The sequence below is a fragment of the Enoplosus armatus genome, chromosome 9 (assembly GCF_043641665.1).
Source record: "Enoplosus armatus isolate fEnoArm2 chromosome 9, fEnoArm2.hap1, whole genome shotgun sequence".
Taxonomy (NCBI): domain Eukaryota; kingdom Metazoa; phylum Chordata; class Actinopteri; order Centrarchiformes; family Enoplosidae; genus Enoplosus; species Enoplosus armatus.
The window spans coordinates 20849821-20873349 of record NC_092188.1 but is presented as its reverse complement, the minus strand read 5'-3'; the positions used below and the strand labels follow the sequence as shown (position 1 = coordinate 20873349).

At 43.5% G+C, this 23529-nt stretch overlaps 1 protein-coding gene and 2 non-coding genes across 3 annotated transcripts in view; 2 read left to right on the top strand and 1 right to left on the bottom strand.

The window, feature by feature from the left end:
* me1 (malic enzyme 1, NADP(+)-dependent, cytosolic) overlaps window positions 1–23152 on the bottom strand; it is a 70433-nt gene extending 47281 nt beyond the window's left edge. The window contains exon 1 of the mRNA XM_070911752.1: window positions 23051–23152. Coding sequence (XP_070767853.1) covers window positions 23051–23137 — 87 coding nt within the window. The 5' untranslated portion in view covers window positions 23138–23152. The remainder of the gene's footprint in view (window positions 1–23050) is intronic.
* trnap-ugg (transfer RNA proline (anticodon UGG)) lies at window positions 11444–11515 on the top strand. The gene has a single exon. It is a non-coding gene; the product is annotated as a tRNA-Pro (tRNA).
* trnap-cgg (transfer RNA proline (anticodon CGG)) lies at window positions 11843–11914 on the top strand. The gene has a single exon. It is a non-coding gene; the product is annotated as a tRNA-Pro (tRNA).
* Window positions 23153–23529: the final 377 nt, after the last annotated feature.

The window sequence follows — 23529 nt, the reverse complement described above, 5'->3', positions numbered from 1 at the left end:
CAACCTTCCCCAATTATCAAAAAAGATCTTCTATTTTTCAGAGAGCCAGCTGTTCACTTCAGACCCTGTGTGTGTGTGTGTGTGTGTGTGTGTGTGTGTGTGTGTGTTTGGAACAGCAGCTGGCCCACGATGCGCCGCTGCAGCGCTCGGCCTGCTGTCTGCCACAGCTGACCATGAGGGATGTACGGGAGAGAGGAGTCTTAAAATACACAAGGCAAGCTGAGCTTAATGTGAGGCTGTAAACGGCCATTCATTCCTCACACAGACTCGCGCTGCTCTTTCATTAGCTGAGATACACTTGCCGGAGTCTTGCGTTCCCTCCTTGTGCTCTTTTTGTGAGAGAATTGGCTGACACAACTCACACTTGGACACTGAAATGCTGACAAAAATACCCACCCAAACAATTTTTTGCACTGGTCTATCATTAGTAGACGCAGACTAGAGAGAGTTGAACTAAAAGTAACAACACCACAGTGTAGAAATATGCCATTACAAGTCCTGCGGTCAGTATTATCTGAAGCAAAATGCATCGAAGTATAAAAAGTAAAAGTATTCCCTGCGAGCTACTGTGAGTGTTATATTATTTGATGTTAATACTTGTACATTAATGTGTAATCAGCATTTTACTTTTGTAGCTTTTATCTTTATATTTTGTTATTAAATTTGTGACAATGCAAGTTCACGTCCTGTTTATAAAATAGATGCAATGCAAAGTAGCTATAGCTGTGAAATAAATGCAGGGGAGTAAAAAGTACACTAGCTCACTCTGAAACATAGTGACAGCGAAGTAGAAATTAGCATCAAATGGAATTGATGGAAGTACAAGTACCTCAAAACAATACTTAAGGTAGTATTTTAGTTATTTTGCACCACTGTCACGAAACAGGCAACTCCTTAACACATTTACAGGCACATACGGAGCTCTATAATTAGCAGACATGCACATTTCTGCCATTTCTACACATTTTCTACCCCTCTCAGACAATTCAAAATTCTTTTTCACTCTTCCTTCAAGAGAAATGGTCTTATTTATTTATTATATCTTATCCTGTAATGCTCTGAAATTCGTCTTTTTCTCTCTCTTTGTCTCACAGGCAAGTTCCACAATTAACAGCTTTCCTCTCCCAATTCTGCAACTTCCCTGTGTTTTTTGTTGGGTTAAATACGTCGCACCTCTTAGGGAGAGAGGGGAGGGAAAAGGGCTGGGGAGGCTTTATTTTTCTTGTATAGACAGTTTTGACGGATTGGGCTAAGATTCAGTTTTATTTGTGTTTGTATTGCATATCTCTGTATTGTTCATTAAAACCCAGCAGGTGCTGTGCCAGACAGTTGTTGTTTCGTTGTCGTGTCAGAAATGGTCTATATCAATCAATCAATCAATCAATCAATCAATTTACTTTGTGTCAGGGGGTCTAAAGAAGGAAAAGACAGAAGAACAAAACGAGTAAGACAGGCCTTTAAAATGGTCGTACTGTGTATATCACAGCCAGTCAACGTGAATGAAAAGAACCATGACAGCGTTCTATGGCTCATTAAGAATAATTACCCACACAGCTCTATGGGCCCTCGAAGGCTGCCAGTGTCACATGTGAAATAGATACCATCCACGGAGTTGGGCCCAAAATGACCAATTAACATCCCCCCTCAAAAGGAACAGGCAGCTTGGCCGTCCAGAGGGGGAAACCCTGGCCCCGTAGAGTGACTTTATGATTGAAGATACGGCTGGTTGGGTCAGGGCCAGGCACTGGTGACGGAGGGGGAAAAAGAGCAGGGGGTGGGGGTTTCATGGCAAGAAAGATTAGCAGTGCACGGTCCGTAGACTTTGGCTGGGAAAGCGTGGGAACCGTTGGCGGCAGTTTTGACATCTCTTTGACTTCTGACTTTGATATTGGCTTTGCGACGCCCTTGTCCTCAGCATGTAAATAGAGCTGCCAATCTCCTCCATCCCAAGGTCCCCTCTGTTGGACTCTTTCAGTCAAAGTGTCCGTCAGTCTGCCTTTTCAGGCACAGAGGAAGGACATTGTCTCAACATAGGCCAGGGAAAATACACTGCAAGAGCGGTGGTCCAAGACGGGTAAGCTTTCATCTTGCTGTTGAAAGGTTCAGGCAGCTTCACACCAAGAACATTTGAAGCAGTGCATTTCAACTCGCCTAGAAGCAAAAACCTCTGACCTGCAACTCATACACGTACTTCTGACTCCCTGTTAATTCTGTGCAACAGTCCCTGGTCCGCTTGTCATTGGGAAAGTGTGAACCTAAACGAGCCGAACATGCAACACACAGATGAGAAATAGAACAAATGTCAACATTTTCCTTGACTGTATTTTTTGGTTTATGTCAAAACCAAAGGATGGTGACAAACACACACATCCACACATGCAAAACCTAAAAGCGAACAGAAATGCACACACACACACACACACACACACACACACATACACACACACTCACGTATACACACAAAGCATCCCTCTGTTTGTTTGTCTGAATACAGGTTTGACTGCTGTAATGCCTGCTCTCTCTCCCCTCAGGAGCTCCTAAACTGGGCTGGGCAGGGATAAACCCTAGAAAGCTTCCACATGTCCCCGACCACATCTGAAGTGCCCGCACCCTGTGCCAACACATGTGATGCCCGCAGCTCCATGTTCCAGAAGCCGCGGTGACGACCGAAACCTGCAATCTAGCCACTGGCCAGTGCCACCCCGTAACCTCGGAGTGCTGCCATGCCCACCCCAAAACATTCAGCGCAGAGGAAACAGCTAATTAGCTCGCCACATGGCCAAACAAGAGAGATGAAAGTACGAGTTCTTTGAAACTGATAAAATGCCTTCTCTGCCTCTCTTCCTCTGTGCTGCCCAGGGAGTTCAAAGGGTGGGTTTGTTGCAACATTCTCAGCGTAAAGATTTAGATATTCAAACATACCGCTACCTCAACCTTTTAATTTCCATCTGCCACAACCACACAGAGTGCTGTCTAATAGTGGGCTCACAGCAGAGCCACTCCCTTCATTACCGTTAAGACTTTTCCTTGAGTTAAACTCCTTAATGCCACCGTTTGGCTGAGTCCTTATCACAATATTATCACACACTTTTCTCCTTTGAAATGTCTTCTCATACTTCACTCTCTGTGTGAAAATAATTTAGGGAATCTAACGCAAGGTTCCACACTGTGCTGTGACACGCGCATGCGGCTCTGTTCATACATGTGCAGTCGGGCCGTACAGTGGTTAGACAAATTTATTTATTTATTTTTATTTCTAATAAGATTGCAAATATCTGCACGACAAATTAGGTTTCATATCGTAAAAGTGATCATGACAGTAAATGACCTGGAATTAATCATTCAGAAACTCTTCAATAACAAGGTGGGAATGTTCATTTTTGGCTAATCTAGTAAATAAAATACCTGACGAATGATGACACTGACACAAACATCCTGTAAATCCAATACTGCCATAAAGCAGACCTGCTGATTAACTGAGCAACATTACCTACATATATGTGAGTGTTAGCTACTGAGGTTACAGTGCAGCATTGTCATCTTCCAACACTATTTCGCCATTTTGAGAAGTAGCTTAAGGAATATGTAAGGTCATATCACATGCAGCACAGAATATTCCTTAAAAAGTGTTTTTACACAGGGAAATAAACTTCAATCAACATTTCCTTTAGCTGTAACTTTTCTCTCCTTTTTTTGAACAGAAATATGGTTTCGTGACTCACTGTGAAACTAAATGACTGGTTTAGACGGACAATTTTGTCAATGTGCTGACAAAGAAAAAACTTGAACCCTCAAAAGCCTTTCCACTTTCTGGGAGGACTTTAAAATGATGTAATTCCACACAAAGCCATGGTTGACTCTTGCCTTATCAGATTCCCTGATAAGACAGGAGGAGGGGGACATTCCTGCTAACAGTCCCCTAACCCTTCTGTCACACTAATCCCACATTCAAATAAAAATATGTTGGATGTTGCCTCACTCCCCCTCCTTTTCTTTCCCTGTGTGTTCTCTGAGCTTCAATGGCGATGCCCTCTGCTCTGGGAGAAACAACCCCTATTGAGAGAGACCTGAGCCTGACACGATAGGGAGGCCTTCCCCTATTGAGCCTCTCTCCACCACAGTCGCAGATCAGACACAGAGACAAAAGACCACAGGCCTTCAACGGGGAGAGGGCTCAAATGTTTGGCACTGAGATACGGCCTGGCAGAGATGTGTGTGGTCACAGAGCACTTCTCTATTCAGTGCTGTGTGGGAGAGGGAGTGCTTTCTTTTCACAAGAGGCCGAGCTGAAGCACTACAAGAGATGGCCTTCTTGTATGACTTGTTTATCGGTAAAACCACTTGCTGAAAGCGATGTATAGTGATAGCCATCTTAACCCCGCTTCCCCTCATTTAGCCGACTTGCGTTCGTGTTGCATTAGTGCCACCGCAGCTTTGTTTTTCTGAATGAAAGAAGTTAATGATTCAGGTCAAGTCAACAGTATTTATGAGGCATCTAAATAGTGTTTCACGAGGTCCAAACAGAACAAAGACAAAGGAAATGGGTAGGCAGCACATTACAGAAAAAGCAGGTAAACCACATTAGTCACGCTGAAAAGCAATAAAGAGGTTTAAAAAGGTGTTTAAGCGGGTCTTTAATCAACATTTTAAATACAGGAAATGTATTCTGCTCTGCTGATACTTTTGGGTCCCAAGTCAAGTCCAAGTCTTATAACATGGTGTTTCGGGTCTTTAACACGTCATTATGTGCCCTTCAACAAAATTATAGCCATTGAACACTTTTAAACTGAGTAACAGGGAGTGTAGTACATTTACAGAAATAATGAATGCTTTTTAAATTGTGTATTTATCACTTTCAAATGAACTTTATTGAAATTTACAAGCAAACCGATCTGGTGTGAGTTGGTGTGTTATTACTGTGATACTCTGAGCCGAATGTTTTGGATGTTGTCATCTCATTTTTGATAACCACAGCAGAGTCAGGGTTTCCCCCCATGAAACCCACCCCCACCCCACACACACATTTTTCAGTACTAAGCAAAAAAACAAACAAAAAAACAAAACGTTCCTTAAGATGCTCTGCCAGAAAGGAAATGGCTGTTTGTCTGTGTCTCTTTTCCCAATTCTCATTAAATATGTGGCCATTGCTGTGTGGTGGAGCGCCACTGCTAGTTTTCCCTGAAGCTTTATAAACCTATCAACCTATAATATTCCATAAAACTTAATCATGACTTCTGAAGTTAGCAGTGGCGCCTCCACAATACAACACTGCAGGAAACCCCGGGAAACCACCCAAATGTAATAAACTGGAGGTATCACCTGTATCAGCCTGCCGCTCTGCACTGCAAAACACACTTTTCCCACCTGCCTGTGCAACGTGATTGGCTTCTGCTAAAAGTATATCTGTTGTCAGGAAGATGTGATTAGCTGCACACTTTTTTTAGAACATAGTTTTTAATCTTTGGTCTTCGGAAGCATATCAAGTCATTCCAAACTGCTAAAAATCGATGGTAATAGAGTTGCAAGTGTGTTTTGGTTCATCAAGTCTAAAGTCAAGGACAGATGTTCAAGAAACATCCTTCAAGATTCAGAACTACAGAAAGTTTAATAAAAGGCTTGTCAGCCCGAATCGAAGGGTGGATTTACTCCATGTAAGTTGGTTTAGCTGCAGTGAGTCAAAAGCATCTGTAATGGTACTATATTTTGTATAATTTCACCACTTGAAGGGTAGAGAGCGGAAAACCTTTGTGCTGGCAGCAAAATGTAGAACTTCTGTGGTTCCCACTGCAAAAGTTGATTTTGAACAAACCTAAAAAGAAACTGCGGGGGGGCTAACATTTGCGCAACATTGAACAGGACTGTGAGAAAGTCATCTACAGCGGTTGAGTTCGCCCACACTGTTGTTACACCATAAGACCAGCGTATTTGGATTCCCTTCTGCTGGTGATGTCAGAGCTCCTCAGACCAGCAGCTTCTCTGCAGCTGACCAAACAGCGGACAGAGGGCTGCTGAGGTTGTTCCCATAAACACCACCATCAGCACCATCTACTCTACCCCGCTATTACCGCCACGTGTTCTCCCTACACTGCACCAGGACTCCAGTTTGTTACAGTTAGATGTGGCAGCCTACAGCAGCACCTCAGTTAATCATATCAATTGGTTCATTCAGCAGAAAAAGAATGGTATCCGTGCAAGATAAGGAAACAAACATGGATTTAGACTTGGCCTGAGAGGTTTTGTGCCTTGAGGGTTCGGACATGGCCACGTAAACATCTTTCTTCTTAACCCTGAATACAATATGTGCCACAGACATGCAAAGTAAGCCCATGTGGAAACCGAAGCTCATGCAGGAGGCCGGTAAACATTGGGAGTCAGCAGAAACTGAATTACAAACTTGCTATCACAGGAAGCCTCCTGATGAGTTCACTGGTTTAGCCGACGGTGACCCGCACCGGGAGGGGGGACTCTGGCCAACAGCTGCAGGAAAGACTGAGTCATGTGTCTCCCTGTCTCCATCGCGGCTCCAAGTGTTTATAAACACACACACACACATGCATGCATGCATGCATACACGTATACAAACAACGCAAAAATAGTGATGTTAATGCAGATTTAAGTCTTCATAAACACTCCATCCTTACATGCAGACATACAGAGTACGCACAGGTACATGCACTCTCTGATGCTTCATAAACACACACACACACACACACACACAGAAGCCTCCCTAAACCCTGATTCAGGACACAAACAGATGGGCAGTGAGGCCCACGCTGCCGCAGGAGAAGACCCATACTCCACGACGTCCTCATTGTCCGGCAGCACACCGTGGCATCCTCTTGTTTTATCAATAGCGGCATGTGTGTGTCTAGACGCTGTGAAAACAGCTGGTGGGGGTAAGAGAGTGGATAGCCCGGTGGAATGACAGACTTATCCCATAGTTATCATAGTTGGGATTAGAGGATAGAATCCAAAAGATGGGAAAAACACCAGGTTGAAGAGTGACAAAAACAAAGAAAAGAGTGGGAGAGAAAGAAAGAAAGTGAGAGGCGGGGACGGTCTTTTATGAAGGTCAAAGACAAACTGATCAGGCCGCCAGCGTCTGGCTGGTGGGGTGACTGGATGCAATGGACCACTCAGACCGGGCCAGTACTCACAGCTCTTTTAGGCTGTGATCAGCCAGCCGACCAGGCTCGTTATATAACAGCAAAACCACCAGACCACTCACCACCACCACACTCAGCTCAGCCTCTTTCTGGTGCTGCCACGTAGAGAGAGAAAGATGCAGTGCTGGAGAGTCTATCACAGGCTGGTTCCAGCCCAGATGGGGTTTGAGCTGTAAGCAGAGGAATCATTTAAAGCTGCAGTAGGCAAGATTGTTTGGTGAAATTGCACTTGCTTTAATTAGTTAGTCCATGTCAAAAACTAGGACTCACACAAAGAAGAGCATCCCAGCACATTCCAAACACATACCGTGAGGATGCTAGCAGGGAACCAATATAAACACTATGAGCGCTGTATCCACAGAAAGGTACACTCGTCAATGATGGTAGAACCTCTTCAATACGTCACTCGCTACTGATTGGTTAGGCCAAAACAACACAGGATACACAACAAGAAATCAGCTAACATGAACACAATGGAGGGCTGAATGAATAAACTGACATACAATGGCAATTCGGTCTGATTATCAGGCTACAAAGACCTGTCAACCACCTTAAAACGGTATTTATCCTTAGCACATTCACCCGTGGCCATGTCAGATCCCAATAATAAACCCAAAATTGTGAAATCTTTGCCAAACTACAGATCACCAACTTTCAAGCAGAATCCTCTCATTGCACTTCCATAGGTGATGCTATGGTGCTGCTTTAACTGTGACCACTGGGTGAGAGTGACATCCTGGCATTTTATTATTCAAATCGTGTAGCTGACACCAAGTCTCTTGTCCATTCAGTCTTTCTCAGTCTTCTCCCACAAGGGCAGGGACCGACACCTTCACACCTAAACACAACAACACCACCCTGGTTGGGAATCACTGCCGTATACCTATGAATGCAACAGCCCTGGTTCGATTCTGGCCAGGGACCTTTGTTGCGGTCAATGAAACCCTCTCATTCTTTAAGACCTTCTTGGATGAAAATCTTGAAGTTTATAGGAACTGAATTTGTGATTACCAGCTTCAATCCAAAATATTGGTGTTGGCCTTTTGGTGAAACTCTTAAGGAGATGGAAAGAGAGAGAAAGAAAGCAAGTGTTAAACCTCTATAGAGCGGTCTTTAGTGGTTTCCGGTGCACAGCAGAGGAAGTCGACAAAGCTTGTTTAGTGACAGACGATGTGTTCTCTTACATTTTACATTAGAATAAGTGGGAAAGTGTGTGTTGGAGGAGTGATAAAAGGGAAGAAAAAAGAGGGAATGAAGGGCAAAATGAATGCGTTCATTCATGCCAGTCTGTGCATGCATGTGTGTGTGCATACTCACTCTGTGCGTTTGATCTGCAAAACATACAGCAGCCGTGAATCTGAATGGAGGCGAGCACTAGACTTGTTCTTCTCAGACACAAATACTGACCCTCCTGCTCTTTAACCCTCCAGTCCCCCCAGAAATTGTTGTCCTCCTCACTTATAAATTATCTCTGGCCCTCCATCCATCTCCTCTCTCTTTTTTTCTAGGAACCACTTAGAAAGAGAGGAAAGGGAGGAGAGAGAGAGTGTGTGTGAGAGCATCGCTGCCGTCAACTATATTGCACTGAATGATGGGATATCCCTCATACTATGGGGGGTCTTGGGATCAGCGTTGGTGTCAATCATTTAAATTATACACCCATATGGAGTCGGCCCACAGACGTTCTTGGGTTTCAAAAAGGCAAATTCTGCAGGTCTCATGGTAAACTTAAACCCCATCTTTTTCAGCTACATATTGGGCCCACGCTTCGCAGGAATGCATTTCCTGATTTTGAGGAAGCAAGTCTAATGGCATCACTGTGCTCATTGTTCCAAATGGACATAGCAGTCATCCTACACTATATAAATTCTATAGGCATCAGCAATCAAGTGGAAACTGTAGCAACACAAGATGGCCATCATTCCTGGAACAGAGTCATCCTGCTGTGACTACAGGGCAGCTCACACATGGCCTCACAGAAATGTGGCCTAAGCTGTGCCCTAATACAAAACCACATATACTCACAATCACAAAATAACTCTTTGTGATGAGAATTTAGTTCTCAAAGATGTCATGTTTAAAGGATAAGGATGGCATTATGTTTGTGGATATTTTTATTCTATATATCCCATGAAAAGCATTAGTCCATCTCTCTTTGCCATCTGACTTCCCTCCCCTGTGGCACTCAGATCCTAGCCCATTAGTATTTACTGAAGACACAAATCTCACAGATATATAGTTTAAATTTTTGAAAAGGTTCAGTAATTTCCAAGGAACATGTCGCCCAGTGCAATGGTGTGGATGACTGATGTGTTTTTAATACATTTTGGACAATAATGGAGCTCTATCTATGTAATAAATAATTGTAGTATCTTTCCAAACAGTATGAAACCTGTACTGTAACAACCCCAATGGCCACTTAAATGGCAATCTGAAAAACACACCTTACACAAGTATGAACTGCTACATTGAACATGAACAGTTAGTGATCATCGTTGAAACCAACATTTTACACTTGGCCTTCTACTGTACATCTAACATAATTAAAAAAAACATTCATTTCCCAAAAAAGAATTCACTTTTTGGTAGCACAGCAGCAGCCAGGTTGGAGTGTCCCAGGTTAAGTAATTTCCTGAGGTTCCTTTAGTGCAACAGTAACCTGGCCCCCTTCAGCAGGGACCTGACCTCACTAATCACTTTTGCTGCCAATGTACTTGTCACTATTTTCATCAGTGTTGTCAAACAGCTTCAAATCTATACTCATCGCCTCCCCATCCAGCAGTGGTGATTCCTCTGACCCACCTCTCTACAAATAATGTCCCCTGCTTACAGTCAAGTTCTTATATCTGCTTACATTTAACACTGGGACGAGCACGAGAAACAGTATCATCTGCGTGGCTTTGTTTTGGAAACATCTCAATCAGGGATTCCTCTGAAACCAGAGCGAGGAAAGCATGTCGCATTACTTAGTGGAGCAGGCTGATCAGTTAGGCTGACACACGGTTAGCACATGTTCACTGGTCTGTCAGAACAAGTCAAAAACAAGTGTAAGCACATGGCTACCAAAAACCCTTGTTAAAGTCAGAGAATGTACACAATGTGTCAAAAGGGTCTGAAAAGTCCACTGGGTTAGAGGTTTGCTTTAATATATTCCTGTCTAAGCTAATTCAAAGTTGTAGTCTCAACATCCGGAAGACAACGAGAGAAGGAGATAGAAAGTCTGAAGCAGTAATGTGACACTGAAGGCCAGAGAGCTAATTTCCCAAGGAGGTGAAGCACTGACACACATCCTAAAAGCATAAAAGAAGGCCTTCAAATGACCCTTTTCTCCCGGACACACATGCCAGAGAATCACACTCTAGCTGACCTCTGCCCGGACACATATGACTAAACATATGCTGTTCAACACATGACTGTGCGACAGTGTTTCCCTAAGAAAAAACACTCCCCTGACACCTCACTCTTTGTGTCGTCAAGATGTTACAGGACCTAATCAAAAACTAACAAACTTGAGGCCAACTTGAGGTCCTCTGAAGACTTTCTGCCATTGGAAAGTAAGAGTGAGGGTTTTCTTAAATGATCCTAATTGTACACAGAGAGTAAATGGGATGTTTATTTATGGACTCTACCTTCCACCTGCAGGTGTAGCATCGAAGAATGGAAAACCCTGCGCTGCCTGGTGTACATTAGTTTCGTACGTGCATGTACTTGTGTGTGTGTCAGGGAAAGCGAGCAAGAGAGTGTGTGTCCATTTGGCGTGCTGAGGGGAACCTTGAGGCACTCCAGAGCTACCTTGAGGTCAGTCTGCACTGTGTTAAAGGGGAAGATTCCTCTCTAGTGGAAATTCCATTACAAATGGCCACAGTGAGTCTCCTTCATGGGGACACAAACGTTTGATCAAATGCCATAAAGACCACCACAAAGGGGACAGAGATGACATTTTTGTTTCTGCTATTCATTTAGCGTCTTTAACCCATGTGACCTATGTGAATGTCTATGGACAGACATGACAGACATGGTGATTTAGTAGTGCCACTTTTCAGCCACAGGCCCATGAGAGAAATCAATAAATGGTAATGCAATGCTAATGGTGCAAAAGCTTTCAGTTAAGAAATGTTTGTGGGTTTTATGGCTCGTTGGTAACGGTACTGCTGCTCTTACCGATACTGCTTATCGATCTGGTACTTTAATGGCACTCTTATCGGTTCATACTGTTATGGGTGCACTCATATTCATAGCTAATTACACCTAGTTTAGCACATTACTATATTTTATGTGGCTCGTTGGTCTAGGGGTATGATTCTCGCTTTGGGTGCGAGAGGTCCCGGGTTCAAATCCCGGACGAGCCCAAGCTTTAAGCCATTCTCAGTTTGAATCCAGACTTTAATAAGTGTATAATTATAGGTGTTCCCAAAGCAAACTTTCTGACTTGCCATGTTAGAAAAAAGGTGTTACCATTAATATCAATGATTGCTCCGTTCTATTGATGACATCATGACATTGAGCCAGCACACACAATAAAACCCTAAAACTGGGGATGGGTATGTTTGGATTTTAACGGTACTACTGCTTGTTGATCTGGTACTTAACGGTACTCTTATCGGTTCGTACTGTTATGAGAGCACTCATATTCATAGCTAATTACCCCTAATTTAGCTCACTAGGGTATTTTGTGTGGCTCGTTGGTCTAGGGGTATGATTCTCGCTTCGGGTGCGAGAGGTCCCGGGTTCAACTCCCGGACGAGCCCCAAAATAGGTAGATTAACTTTAATTTAGTTTTTTTAATTTGAATATACATATAATGTATATCTCATCTGGCTTGGGAATGCACCTGTTGTTCAGACCTGTTGTTCAGACCTGTTGTTCAGACCTGTTGTCACCACAACCCAGCCCCCAGTAAGCAGCAGAAAATCGATGGATGGATTCCTTTGCTAGGTTATCCAAAACAGACGTTCCTGTTTGGTAATTCATAAAAGGTTTCTCAATTTCTTTTCCAGGGGATCTTGAGATATATTGATATAACATGACATGTACTGTGGTAGTCCATATCAATCCATACCGCCCACTCGTATTGCAACGTGCCTTCTGCATAGCTCTAGTTCTTGTTGTTCCATCTCGTCCATAATGACGTACTGGAGTGGCCTACTGTGACTTAGAGGCAATCAAAGACAGTTCATTATCTCCTGTCTTTCTCCTCCTTGTGTTAGTAGAGGATCGGGACTGCACACTGAGCCTAATAAACTGCCAGAAGGACAAACACCAGACCACCTGTATAAAGTACCAGACAAATGAGTCATTCAGTGCAAGACGTGAGACAACAGCGCTGAGGCTGACCATCACCAGAGAAAACCCAAGTGAAGTCTGTCCAGAGTTTACTGAATGTAAACGAAAATGTAATGAAGTTACGTTCAGTATGACATCTTACAAAAATACTGTCCACTGCATTCAATATTTATGGCAAGGTCTGTAACATTAAACATTAAAAGTGGGACTGGGTTTTTAAAAATTCCCATAAAGCCTGTTAGCTGGTATTGTCAGTAGTTTACTACAGGAAGATTAGAATTTACAGTCCACGTCTAATCTTTACACTTGCTGTTTGCCCATCTTTCATAAAGGGTACGGGGAAAAGTGCAGGAATGTATAGGGCATGGATGTCACATGAAATAAACAAAGAGACTGTTAATAATTTGTAGAGCGGAACAGAAACAACACCTCAATGTACAGACTGTACAATGCCTCCGAAAATGGGCCAACGAGTTCAACAAATATTTGTCTCCAAGTTAGTATCGTTATTTTGAAGACTTACACTTTGATACAGTAGATATCTCACAATGGCTAATCTCAATCTACTTCTGAAGGAAAGATAAAGGCAAAGTTCAGCAAAAGGTCTGAATGAAGAGAGAACAATCTACTTTATTCTGACCTGAATAAAGAGAACTGAATATGAACATATTCAGCCACGGAGTACCATGTTGCCCCACTGTGTCCACATCCTACAGATTTTCTCAGCAAAAGGCCAGATGCCCCCCATCTGTTTCCTGCTAAAATGGCAGCCGTAGCAGAGTTCAAGAGGATTGCCGTGAAAATAAAGTCTTTTAAATCCATCCCTTCCTCCCAGGAGGAAGAGAAAGAGCACACATCAGCTCCGATCCATCTCTTCTCAGGATCTCACAGCCTGACTAAGCTTTTCCCAATGAAGGTCTCCCAACAAATGTGCCGTGTAAGGCCTCCATGTGCACTCTCGTTCCCAAACAAATGTAGTCATTAGCAGGCTAGTGGACTATGACACTGAAACTTTGTTCAGAGGGCCAAACACATTAATCAGAAAGATAACTAGTGTTTTCTCTATCAACATTTCTGCACTGTGCTAATAATGCTGTTCAAAACAAAATGGGGAGCAATCAAGGCAGAAATGTGTGTGTGCTGGCTTCATAAGCTTCATATGTTTGGTTTAGAAAAACAGCTTTACCCTCTATCTCACTTTTTGTTTGTTCTAAACTAAAGGTCTTAATAAAAACACTTAATGCGTCTTTTTCTTGTAAAAGAAATGAGTTTGCCTCAAATTATATCAGCTAAGTGCTGCTGCCTCTGAGTAAACAAGGTGGGACTCGACGCCATGTGATGAGCTGCAGCAGCGATTAGCAGTTACTTCCGGGGAGTTAGACTAGTGTAACCAGGTGAAAAAAACAGGTGACAGAAAAAGAAGATTTCTTCTTCCCTGCTACTGAAGTCCTGCGTGTTCACTGAGAGTTCAGGGAGCAACAAGAAATAGCCAAAGGTCTATTTTGGCACATTTCTTTCACCAGGAAAAGGGACACTGAGTAAAGTAGATAAATCATACTCTATTGTAAAGGGAATATTCTGTAAAAAAAATACTACATACAAAGTGGCCGTTGCTTGTTCTTATTGCTGATAGAAATCCACTTTTAGTACTTCTTCTGTGTATTCTTTTTTGTAGCGATGCCACTGTTTGCCATAATTTGACCATATGTTGTTGTAGTTTCTATTTTTGCTACATTTTTACTGGATTCTAATTATATTTTGACTGGAAATTTGGATTTATTTGGACTATATTCCACATGATTTTTGAAGCCATATTTTCATTTTATTTTGCTTTCAATGAACAAGGCAGAAAATAGTGGTGAGAGAAGCGATCTTGGCATAACGACCCCAGAAATAGTGTTTGAAGTTTTGTGTGTCAACTCCCCTGGCTTCACTGGCATCAATTACAAAGCTTTCAAGATGGACTACAACAGCACATCTCTTGTCCAAATCTGCCATTAGAGAGCAGACAGCAACTCTGCCTCTAATTTACTTCTCACTTTCATGAGTCATGATCCCCACCTAGCAACACGGAGCTCTGAGAGTGACCAAAAGGAGCGTCTTAAATTCCTCATCCTGACCAAATATGCAAGCGCGGTGCTCCTTAAATCAGGAGGTGTCAACTTGTGAATGTACAGACACGCTTGTTGGTCAAACAGCTTTGAAAACCGAGCCGCTGTTGACTTAGGGAGGGCGGCCTCGAGTGGGTGGAGGTGGTGGACATGTAGGGTTCTTCAAACTCAGCCAATCCCCTTGTGGCAGCCTTTTCATGCTCCGCAGTCCAGGTCCCTTAGGAGCCTGAGTGTTGCCGGTAAGGTGTCCAACTCTGTGAAGCCTTGGGTCCAAATATTCACTTTTGGCTAGTTGTGCTTCAGCATTCATTTGTGTGGTGACAGTAGTACCTCGACAACCGTGTCTGACTTTACAGGTGTTTGTGACTCTCTCCTAATGAAAACATCATACTGTCCAAATGTGCCTCTTTTTTTGTTCTAATGCTGTCCTTTTCCTGTAGCACCAACTAAGGAATACTCTATAGCCGAGGTATGGCGAGAGTTCATTAGTTAAAACAAAAAAGCACGACACAAAGCAAAATCTTTGTGGCTTAAACAAGTACCTAAAGCAAACGAAGCTGCAGTGATACAGCAGATGTCTTTACTTGCAGTCAACTGTCCACTGGCTGAACTGTCTTAATAGCACAGGAAATCTCCAATTAATCTCTTTGTGGTCCCACAGAGAGCCAATCCAATTTCAGAGGCTGTCTCAAAATAACTGTCTAAAACCCAGAAGGAACAACAAGGACATTTTAAATCAGGTGAATTACCCCGCTCACCTCTGCAACTTCACTAAAGGGAGGTGAACATGTCTAATGTCTAATGGCTAATGTGAGGGCCCCACCGAAATGTGTTTTCCTGTCGTCACTGCTAGTTTCTGTGATGACAAATTACTTCTGACCAAATGACCACCGACATGGCAGCTCGTTCTCCAAAAGCACCCAGACAGCAAAAATGTGAGAGAAAGGAACTTGGTGGCGTAGGGACAGCTCGCGGGGCTAGTTTGTAATCTACTTTAGCCGATGAGCTATGTGCTAACATGCTAGACAGGCTAGTGTGAGTCGGTCACAATAACTCTCAGAGCTCCTTTCTATTTTCTCTGTACAGGGCCATTTCCCCATTTTCTTTTTTCATTTCATTCAATCAAGAGTTTCTGAAAGGGAGGGGGGAACTCTCCGAGCTTGCCAACTGTCAGTTTGCAAGGGAAAGCATTTGTACATAATGGTCATATAACCACTATGATGCAGAATGCTGAAACAAAATACTACCTTTAAAAACTTGCTGTTGTATCTTTGTCGAGACATGGCGAGAGCTCCACCGCTCACTAACATTACGGACAAAAGCAGCATTGAAGAGAAGAGGAGGGGGGGAAAAGCCAGGAGGGGCTGAAAAGAGGTGGGACGCTTGAGATGAGCTTCATAGGAAGGTGATGAGGCTCAGACTGTCTCCCTCTCTCCGTCTGGGACAAGCTAATGGCTTCTCCATTGTCCTCACATGAATGAGGACCGTCTTACAAAAAACACAAAAGTGTGCTGAGGAGGAAAGGCTATTTAGAAGGATCTGCTGCTGAATAAACACAGCATCACAAGTGTGTGTGTGTGTAGAGACAGTTGAATGGACGGTCTGATCATATTACACTCAGTTTATTTGAGCCAGCTCTGAAGAAAACACTGATAAAAGCACTTGTGGGGCTGCAGGTTAACAACCTATTAAAGCTGGTTTATGAATGTCAGAGTATGTGTGTGTGTGTGTGTGTGTGTGTGTGTGTGTGTAAAGCTCAAGTTGGGGTTGGTTGCTGGAGGGGAACGAGGGTGCACTTTCTTTCTGTCTGGCCTATCCACTCCAGTCCATCAGAGGAATGTCTGGTCACCAGCAATGCGTGCGGTCAACCTGAAACACCTGGCCACACCTGGGACAACCCACACACACACACACGTGCATTTTACACACATGTCCATGGAGCTCTGCGGTCCATCTAGTGAGGGGGATTGACAAGTGCAGCTGCTCTGCATAAGGTCCGAACAGAGAACGGTTTGTCCCACTTTCACCGCTCAGTTAAACGAAGGCTTGTAATCTGACTGCCAACATCATCGAGTTCAACCTCACATAACCACTGTCATCCACCTCTAAACAGCCTGTAATACACACACACACACACACACACACACATGCTGGCATTTTCACATGAATTCAGCCCCACCCAGAGACAGTGCAGTGATGTCAGACTCCCCTGTGCAATGGTCTTTGGAAAAACTTTGGTTAAAGTTTGGAGAAATTTAAAGGAATAGGAAATATGTTTCTTTCCTTTCTTGCCGAGAGTGAGATGAGAGGAAGGATGCCAGTATCACGTCAGCGTGCACTAAATACGAAACTAGAGTCAGGAGGCAATTAGCTTAGCTTAGCGTACAGACTGTAAGCAGGGGGACACAGCTATCCTGGCTCTGTCCAAATATAAAAACCAGAGTCTACAGCCGCGCTGGAGGCTCTGTGAGGCTGTTCTTAGGCACAGTGGAGTCTTGTTGTCACCATGAGCTTGCCAGGCTAGCTGCTTCCGGCCTATATGCTAAGCTAAAATAGTCGCACCCCGGATCTAGCTTGACATTTATTTTGCAGACTTGACATGGCATCAGTCTTCCCATCTAACTCTCAGCAAGAAAGCAAATAAGCATATTTCCTAAAGTGTCAAGTGTCAAGTATCATTAGGGGCTCATTGTTTACTCTTTATCTTATCGAGTCAAGAAATATTTGTGAAATTATTTACTTATTTACTTTACCACTGCTCTATCATCACTGATCAGAGGATTTTCCCTAGGACGTGAAATGTTGATCGTACCATGGATAGGGGCCAGAAAGCTGAGAGAATGACGAATGGAGAAAGATTACCGAGGTCCATGGGAACCTTGGCAAGCAGCACAAACAAAGCACTGCTGTAATGCTTCACCAACACAGAAAACCGTCAGCACAAAGCTTTTAGAAGTCTTGACTGTGCAGAAAGCAAACTTTGTCCTCGTGTCATGCCGACACGATGACTCAGTGGGAATCAAAGTTCCAGACTGCATTGACTAAAGTCAGCGCCAGATCATCAAGCTGTTTTTTTCACTGGCACCTTTTACCAATTGTGACATAATTCTATTAGAGTGCATGCACTGTCATAAAAACCTTATCAGGCCTTGCTAGAGACACAAACCGGCTGGAGCAAATTAGGTTTCAGATGGAAAACTCTGCAGATCAGTCGCTGTGCAGCAACCAACCAAGTATGACACATACCCAAAGGGGAGGATTCAGAGAGCCACATATATTTCCATTCAGACTACGCATATTTGTTTCCATTTGTTTGTTTGTTGCTAAACTTATGCTGGTTTATGTCGGTTACAGGAAAATGCAAACCTGGTGAGGAATAAAAAAAAACTGGGAGCAAAAGTTGACGAGTGTAGCAGCCAAACCAGAGTAAATCTAACATGAGAGTCTAATGACTTCCAGTTGCTACAGAGGGTTATCAGGACCGTCGCTACTTGGCATACCAGCACATCCTCAATGCCCAATCAGGGCCACTGTTGTTCAGCACTCTCGCCAAGAACCGAGATTCTTAAATTTGAGTCTTTCATCTGACGGGCCATCTTGCAATGTCAAATGCGGAGCCTGTGGTTACAAATGGGGCATCCAATTGCAGCACTGTCTGGGCATGAGCCCTCCACTTTATTCAGCATTCGTGGGCTCAAATGATGCATAATGTTAGTGATTTAAAAAAAAAAAACCTCAATAAACAAAACATTACTGTTTAATCAAGGGGATCAATGTGAGTTTTCTTGGGATTTAGCGCTAAGAAGCATGAATGACAGCACCATTTCTCACTCAGGGGCCTGCTGTATTTGAACGCAAGTCTTCGTGAGACTACCGTTCATTATTGTCAGGTTTGATATTTTTTTGCAAACAAGTACAACGTGCCCGCCAGACAGTTGCTGCGAAACTGTAAAACAGGTCAGCAAACAGACAGGAGCTGCGGCTCTCATTCTCTCCGACCTCTATGACTGACTGCACTTGTTACGGTCACCTTCACCTACAGTACAGAGCCAGTGAATGGGCATCTGTTGGCCGCCGACACACCGGTTCAGTGTTGGAGGTGAAACAGCATCCCTGATTGGGTGCTAAGAGCATTTTTAAGGGGGTTGTTGTTGTTGTTGTTATTCAAGGCCCGTGGCAGGCGGAACCAGCGTCAGAGAGACGCACTGAGGTCCGGGATTCACACAGATGCCTCATTAATGTGTGATCAAGCAGAGAGACAGAGGAGCGTCTGTGGAGCGTGGCCAGCGCTCTCGTCCTCGCCACAGAGAACCCTTTCTTCACCCTCGCAACCCACTTCATCTCTTTATTGCACGGCGAGCACACGCAAAACACACCTATAATATCCGGTTCCACCTCTGGAGAGGGAGGAGTGTTAACCAAAGAGAAAGGTGAAGCTGTCTGTGTGTGTATGGATGCACATGCATCAGCTCTGCATGTATAAGTGTGAGAGTGGAGAGATTAAAAAAGGAAATCAAAGCCAGCCGATGTGAGGACAGGCTGCTTTCAGCGCTGCGTCCCTCAGCATCAATTAGCGGGCCGTGCTGTGACTGGCTCCTGTGAGAGGTGAAGTGGGCCAGCTGAGGGAGGTAAACATACCTCATCCCCAGGGCTCGCTGAAGTCAGAGGGAGGGCGACAATATGCCACTGCCTGAGCCACAGAAGCCTGCCTTGTGCCTGGCCGCTAACACGCTTTAACAGTCATTTCCTACCTTCTCCTCCAATTTCCTCACCCGGGTTCATGCACGGGTTCTGACAGTGGATGGTTCACCTGGATGCATAAGAAACCTTTTTTTTTCTGCCATGACTCCGACCTGTGTGTGTTTGAGGGGGCCTGTGTTTTGGGTCACGTTAGCCAACTAATGAGAGGGTCAGGTTGATGAGATACAACCACCAACCAAGATTAGCTCAGTGCCTGCTTAACTCGTTATAGGATTATTTGTGTTTTGGTGTCATTTAATGTAAAATTGTGGCATGAGCTAGACTTTTTCTTTTGTCAAAATAAATAAAAATTAAGAATAACAAACATAATTTTTCTAACAGACCATGGTTTTCAGAAATTTCCCCTCGTCTTTCTTAATGGCCTAATTGAACAGACTGCTATGTCGAGCACAAGCAGGCTCCTCAGATCCTTGTTCAAGTCCCGTTTTTTGTAATTCATCTTATTAAACCACACTTTTTTTTTTTTCAAAACAATGTAACGAAACAAACTGTGAGCTCATTTAGGACGGCCAACTTTAAAAGGGAGAAGAAAAGCCTCCTTGTAAACTGGAGAACAAAGAATCGCAGCTCTCGTAACATTCACTCTTAACACCACTCAAAAGAAAAAGTAAGGAAATGGACAAGAAAGAAGAAAGAAGACAAACGGTAAACAGCAAGAGAGGGAGTGAGTCTTAACACTGCGGGTAAAATGTTGACACTTTATGATTTAAACATCTTCAATCTTCCATTAAAGGCTCCACATTTGAATGTCTCAGGTCAAATTCTCAGCAGACCTTTATTAAAACAGACAAAATACAGTGTAACATTCTAAGTGCTAGACCGGTCATGCTTTCACATGAATTTAGGTCAACCTATCTGGCCCTGTTTAAGAGCCCTCTTGTACACTGGGTCCATTCAGGGTACCAAGGTGTAAATTGAGATGTAAACAAACAGCACTGAAGCTGTAGGCCCCAGATTGACCTTTAAAAAGGGTTTTAAAAAAAGAAACTGCATGAGGCAAACACAGAAAAAGAATGCTCTGTGAACAAACTCATAGAAAAGAAAATCAAAAAGGGGGGGGATATTGCATGTCACAGTTGTTTGGATGACTTTGGTGAAGCAGCTACACTTTGGATCGTTTAAGTTAAGGCAATCCGCCATGTTCAGTCAGTCAGTCTTGTTAACAACTGCATCGCTGAGTTAATACGTGCTAGTTTATGTTTTTTCTTTGCAGAAGCCTGTCGCGTCACAAAGAGACAAAGCAGGCTAGGAGATTGCGAATTAAAGATTAGATAAGGGATTCGTTCAACGAATGTGTGCACTGATGTAAATGAGGGGAGTACAAATTCACTACATGACAAGTCATGACAGAGATCACATATAACCTCACACAAAACTCAAATGCCGGAAGAAGAGAATGCACAAGCTAGCTGGACACACCGCGGACGATAAAGGGAGAGGAAATAACGTAGAAAGTCAATACATAACTGGATCCACTAGTCGACAAACAAGACAACACAATGACCATTTATACAATGCCCTGACCATGACAGCCGTTGAACATACTACTTTGCATGTATTTACATTTCATGTTGTGTAATACTGTCAGTATCATATCATATTGTATTATATTACATCGCCCGTCTTACAATGTGTCTTCTTGTAGGTACAACAATCATCAGGTTCTGCAGATTCTGCAGGATGCGTCCTTGTTAAACAAACTGTGAAATCTTGGCATCATTGTGCTACTGTGTATCCAAATTAGAAGGACGTTGCTCTATTTATGCAACAACAACAGAACCTCCTTCGGTTTTGTCCTTTAATATAATCAAACTAACTTCCTGCTAAGTGTGACACAACAGAAAGTAGAGGTGCCCAGTCTCTCAGTGACAGTCTGTTTGGTTTTTGTACATTTATTCCAGAAGCTAATGTGGAAATGTTTTGATTTGTTACATTTCTACACACGGCATGTTTATGTGAATTAACTAACATGGTCAACTCTTTAATGCCATCTCTCACAAAAACACATGGTTGAACACACCTAGATTACAAAGACTGCCCTAATTTGTCGCTATTAGTCATGATGCATCCGTGCACACACACCTCACCCCACTCTATCACTCCATGCACGCTTACACACCTGAAAACAAACACACAGGGTTGATGCACAGTATGTGGCAGTGAGTCTCGGGAGCGGAGTCATTAACTTGCCAAACAAACAGGTCTCTGTGCAACCACCAGCTCGCCACCCCTCAGTCCACAGACACTGGCCTGTTTGAAGAACTCCCCTGTCTCACTTATCAGCACACTGTTGACACCACCCGAGCTGGCAGCTGCTTCCACGGTGGCCAACTGACAGCAATCCTTTATCAGACTGGAAAAGCTTTTACGCTAAAAACATGCAGTGACTATTGTATTTCAGAATTCGTAGTGAAATAAACCAGAAGATTAGACATGGATTTTCCTGTGGCGTCCAAGAGGGAAACATATTTGGCCGGTGAGAGTGCAGAAACAGCTCAGAGGGAAAAAATAGACTTGAACTAAACGTTCAAGTGTTCTAAAATTAATCTGACTTTGATGAAGAGCGGTCAGACTTCACTCTACACTTGACATAAGAGTGTCCCTGGATCCAGTCAGTTGTTTTGATGGTCAGTCAGCACCATGGACAGAGACCCTGTCACCACAGCTTGACCTCTGGGGCCCCGTCCCACCACACAAACCAAGAGAAAACACTGGAAAGGCTCAAAGGCTGCCAGAGGCTCTTTTGTCAAGGGTGCGTTTAAAGCATGCGAAAACACACATCGGGAAACACATGCAAAGTCATCACCTCATCTCATGTTGTACCAGGAAGCTGCTCAGCACTTTTTGTTGCATGATTAGGGAACTTCCAACTTTTTTCCTCATTTTACTTACAAGTGAAAGCAAGCTTTAATCTTAAATATTTAAAGGGGTTTATAGGGGCAGTAGTGGCTTAATCTACCTGATATATCAGCTTCCACCATGAGCTCACAGCAGCTGTCACAATATGCTGACTCACATAGTGCTTACTGGGGGAAGACGGGCCTGAGTCGTCATTCATTATGTCAATAATGCACTACCAGCACACCGCTACAGTCTCTACAAAGCAATACGTGACAGGGCAATATTCTTATCAAAGGCCCTCTCTGTGTGACCACAGTGTTTGGGCTCTTTAAATCTAAATATAACCGCGTCTAAAGCTGATACCTAAACCTCCTGGCCAATGTTGCGTTCACTTGCCCGTCGAGGGCTCCGACCGGGGGTCATATATCAGAAGGAAGACTTGTGTGAGTATTAAATAGGAGTAAAGAGTAGTAAACAAAAAGTGCATACCTCATATACCATATCTCGAATATATTTCATGGTTGTTGCTTATGTAGTGAGTAGAAACGGGACGCCACTGAATATGTAGTACAATTGAACACCTTAGTAAGCAAGGTATCAATCTTTAACATTACCCCTGTACTCGTTAGCAAAACGTTGTTGTTGGCCTATAACCTATCACTGGTTGGGCATCTCTAAAAGCCTAAAAGTCTGTTAAAATTTGCGAATTATGATATCACAGGGGGGAAAAACAACTTTCATCGGTCAAGTTGACACTTGAGGCTTTGTCGCTGCTGCTCTGCTCAGAATGCAATTATTTCCCACAGCGCCTGAAGGCAGCAGCTAGCTTGTCAAACCTTCTTCATAGAAACAAGCAGGAAAATGGCACAACTGTGTCTGCACTCTTACCTTGTTCAGGTGGGGGTTTCGGGTAACATCGTAGCCCCTCTTCTTGGTGTAAACGAAGGTTCTTCTTTTGTCCTCGGACTTGTGCATCTCCGTTTCCACCGACTCCCGTCTGACCAGACCGTGTGCCATGTTGTTGCCTCTTTAAATAGAGCGACGGTGAGCTGTTGTGAACTCAACAAGTGGATGCGCAGGTCCAACCACTGAGCTCTGGTCTCAGGTCTGCCGATGCGGTCACCCAATTTAAGAAGAGCCGGAGTGTCCTTATCAATGAGGCTGTTTTTATTGTTTCCAATGATTAACTGAAGGTCTTGATGTGCGCAAGGTCCCCTCCGTGTAATATCACCTGGCAACAGGTGCATGGTAGTTTATGGGGACAGTTAAAGATGTACAGATGGACCAAAATACACAATCTTTTCCTTTGTGCCTTATTTTTTCCACTAAATGATGAATAAATATGAAACTACATAGTTTAAAACGAT